The 3,694-nt window shown below is 53.7% G+C and overlaps 1 protein-coding gene across 1 annotated transcript in view; it reads left to right on the top strand.

Moving 5' to 3' along the window:
• Nucleotides 1-2,355, top strand: part of SHISA6 (shisa family member 6) — a 323,659-nt gene extending 321,304 nt beyond the window's left edge. Inside the window, 1 exon segment of the mRNA XM_071573776.1 lies at nt 1-2,355. This exon segment is cut by the window's left edge and continues 67 nt beyond it. Coding sequence (XP_071429877.1) covers nt 1-484 — 484 coding nt within the window. The 3' untranslated portion in view covers nt 485-2,355.
• The last annotated feature ends 1,339 nt before the right edge of the window (nt 2,356-3,694 follow it).

Here is a 3,694-nt window from a genome sequence, read left to right on the forward strand (position 1 = left end):
GCTGCCCATCAACGTCATCAAGATGTCCCAGCAGAGCAACACCCGGGAGCGGCCGCGCCGCCCCATCCGCGCCATGTCCCAGGACAGGGTGCTGTCCCCGGAGAGGCTCATGCCCGAGGAGTTCAGCATGTCCTACGAGCGCATCCTGTCTGACGAGCAGCTGCTGTCGGCCGAGCGGCTGCACTCGCAGGACCCGCTGCTGTCCCCGGAGCGCTCGGGCTACCCCGAGCCGTCCATGTCCCGGGCGCTGTCCCACACAGACGTCTTTGTGTCGACGCCGGTCCTGGATCGCTACAGGATGTCCAAACTGCACTCGCAGCCCAGTGCCTCAAATAACTTGTACAACACTCTGGGGCTGAACCCCACCTCGGCCAAGCGCCAGGCGTTCGCCTCGCGCCGCCACAACACCGTGGAACAGCTGCATTACATCCCCGGCCACCACCACCACTACCGCACGGCCAGCAAGACCGAGGTGACTGTGTGACAGCACCTCGGGCACTCTACACACTCAGCAAGGACTGGGGTGGCCCCAGCAGCCCTCACTGCAGTGGCCTTATAGGCCAAGATAACCTCTACTAACTCAGTGTCTGCAAAGACTTCTCTGACAGTCCCATCCACGTTGTTTTTAAAGCCACCCCTTCATCGGTGACACAAGAAGAGCCCAAGAGAGCAAGCAGACAATAGTGAGGGATAATAGAGGAAGTTTTCCTGCTGTGCATCAGTTTCTGTCAAAGAAAGCCATAGCAATCCATGGCTCCTTCCAAGGGCTCACCTGCAGAATCTCATTGTTCCCACGCCTTCAGGACTTTTCTGTTGCTCCAGGTAGAGGCAGTCCCACGCAGCCCCAGGTAGGGAGGAGAAGACACAGCAGCCCATCCTGGCAGGAAGGGGCTTGTCCTCATATTTGGCCTTTCTGTAGCAAGGAGGGAGGTTCTGGCTGCTGGGGGTCATTCCCAGGCTGCTCCACACCAGTCAGCACCCACACATCTGTTCCTTGTCACCCTTGGAGCAAGTTCAAGGGCAGACTTTCCTTGGGGACTGGCAGATCTAGGGACAAGAATAGCCTGGCTGAGAAATAAGGTTTTAGTTTCTATTAAATATACTCATAAGATACAAACATACTAGTGCCTACAAATCGCCTGCTCTCTCAGTGTAGGAAGTAGTGGGGTTGATGTGTTCAATAAGCACAAATCCGCTGAAATGCTTCTTAGACCCTTTCCTCCACTTGTTCCAATATCTTGGTGTCTCCAACATGTAAATAGGAAGGAGGAATAGGGTTTCTCTCCCTCCAGCTTCTTGCCACTGCTGAACCCTAAAGCCCCAGAAGTGGTTCAGCCTTGCCCTGCTGAGCTGTGCCAGGGAGGTCCCAGTGCCCTGCCAGGCTGGACTGCCACCCCTGCCACCAAGCCTGGACCTCTCCCAGAGCTTTCTGCTCCTGGCAGCACTTTCCACTGGCCCAGTTGCCCTGGTTCTGAACACATTTTCCCCTCTCAGTTAGAACCCCCAACTCCTCATGTAGCAGCTCCTTCCCAGCCCTCAGCAGCAGCACAGGCTGGGCGTGTCTGGCTGCCCAACAGCAGGTGGGTGACTTCCCGTGATGTTCTCTCCATGTAATGGCCTCCCAAGAAAACCTCACAAATTCCAGTTCCACTGAGTACCAATCCTAACCATGAAGACAGTTACATTTCATGCATATCAATTATATATCCAGCATAATTATAATTAATGGGCATGTTGTATATCTGATATAACGCTAATTAGATACTGTATATTTGTAAAATCTTTAAAACATAGACTTGTGGGTCCAGAATTTGTGAGGGTTTTGTCCTTGGCTTTCCAGTCAGATTGGGCTTTGTTTTGCTTTTTTTTATTGGATTTGGGGTTGCTTTTGCTTTACTTATTTTTCCCCCTTTTATTTGTGTTCCTATCAAATTCTGTAGGATCAACTCACATCAGAAGACACTTCCATGGCCAGGAAGGGGTCTCAGAGATTTGGAAGGCCAACCAGTGCTGTAGGTGCTGGTGCTGGACACTGTCCATGGTGTGCCTTGGAGGTCCCACCACACACACACACCCCCTGCCCATCCCACCAGAGGCCACACTCCCTCCTCCAGGTGAGATGATAACCGGTTCAGGCTGTAAGAACATCCCTGGACACTCCTCTTCATGTCCTGCATTCCCCACTGAGCCTTTTCCTACATTAAACCTCACTGAACTTTGCTCTGCCCTGGTTCCTCCCCTCAGATACGTCCCACCTCCTGGCCTTAATGACATTCCCAGCTCCCCACATCAAGCCCTGTAGCAAACAATGGTTGTAGGTTGTGAGCTTGAGTCTCCTGTGGAGTTTATGGGTCTCCTGTGGAGTTTATGAGCCTCCTGTGGAGGTTTATGGGTCTCCTGTGGAGGTTTATGGGTCTCCTGTGGAGGTTTATGATGCAGCCCCAGGTTTGCCAGGGTGGGCAGGAGGAGCACATGTCCTCACCCCAGTGGGATTTAGAGGCAGGCCTTGGTGGGGTGGCCATGTGGCCTTGCTTTTTCCCAATCTGTCCTGGGGCTGTTAGTCCAAGTTCCTCAGCTTTATTGTGCCCCATCAAACGGAGATTGTGCTGAGAAGGATCCATCAGTGAGAGGTGCAGGGGCTTTGTTTGACGGAAACTGAGCTGGGACAGAATAAATAACAGTTGCCATGGTTCAGAGTTGGCAAAATCATTGGGCAAAATCATTCTGGGCAACAATCAGAAATGTCTGTGGGTAGGGGTGGCAGTTCGTGGCATGGGAGGGTTGAGGAGAAAAGACTCACCCCTCCTCTCCTGCCCCCTGCCTTGGTGGACACCACTCTGCCCTGACCCCCTCCAGGCTCCTCAGCTCAGCCACTGGTATTTCCTCCCAGGAGACAATCCCCATGACAATATTGCCCTTGCTGACCTTCCCACTCCAGGCTGTGACTCTTGTGCAGAGCAGAGAGATGCACACAGCTGGTGGGGAGGCAGCCCCTGCCGAGGGGCTGAGGGGCTCCATTCTCCCTCCTGACCCAAGCAAGGCCAGGACATCCCTCTGCAGCCAGGGAGACATGGGCACTGTGGGAGAGGAGAGGCCACTTGGGGGCTGCAGGAGCTGTGGGGGCAGAGCCAGAGGACAGAGGTGCCAGTGTGAGGCCGTGGGTGGGCAGACACTCCTCTCTTCCCATTCCCAGAGCTGTCTGTCTCAAGCTCTAGTCCTTGTCTAAATGTTCCATTTGTGAACTAAGAAGTTGCTAGACCAGAAGTAAATTTGGAAACCCTTCCCTCGAGCAGCCCCTGCAGATGCTGAGCTGTGCCCAGGCCTTCTGACCTTGGAGTCTTCCCTTACCCTGGCTGACAAATACCACAGGCCCTCTGCCAATGTGCCCTACCTGGGCAATAGCCCTCCACAGAAATCTAAGCCCCATTTTTCCACCCACTCAGCTGTTTCAAGCAGACATGTCCCACAAGAAGCCTTTTTAGGCCAAATCTCTTCAGGGACTCTGCCACCACCACAGAAGGTTTTCAACAAATTCCTGTGGGAAGGAATGCCCTGGATGCCACCTGGGCACCGTGTTCCCATGGCTTTGTGTTCTGGGTGGGTGGGGAGATGGGGCTGTGCTGTGGAGTTCTTGGGGCATTTCTTTCTTTATTCTTCGCTCTGGAAGTTTGTCACTGAACAAACACTTGGTCTG

Source organism: Pithys albifrons, chromosome 19 (assembly GCF_047495875.1).
Source record: "Pithys albifrons albifrons isolate INPA30051 chromosome 19, PitAlb_v1, whole genome shotgun sequence".
NCBI lineage: Eukaryota > Metazoa > Chordata > Aves > Passeriformes > Thamnophilidae > Pithys > Pithys albifrons.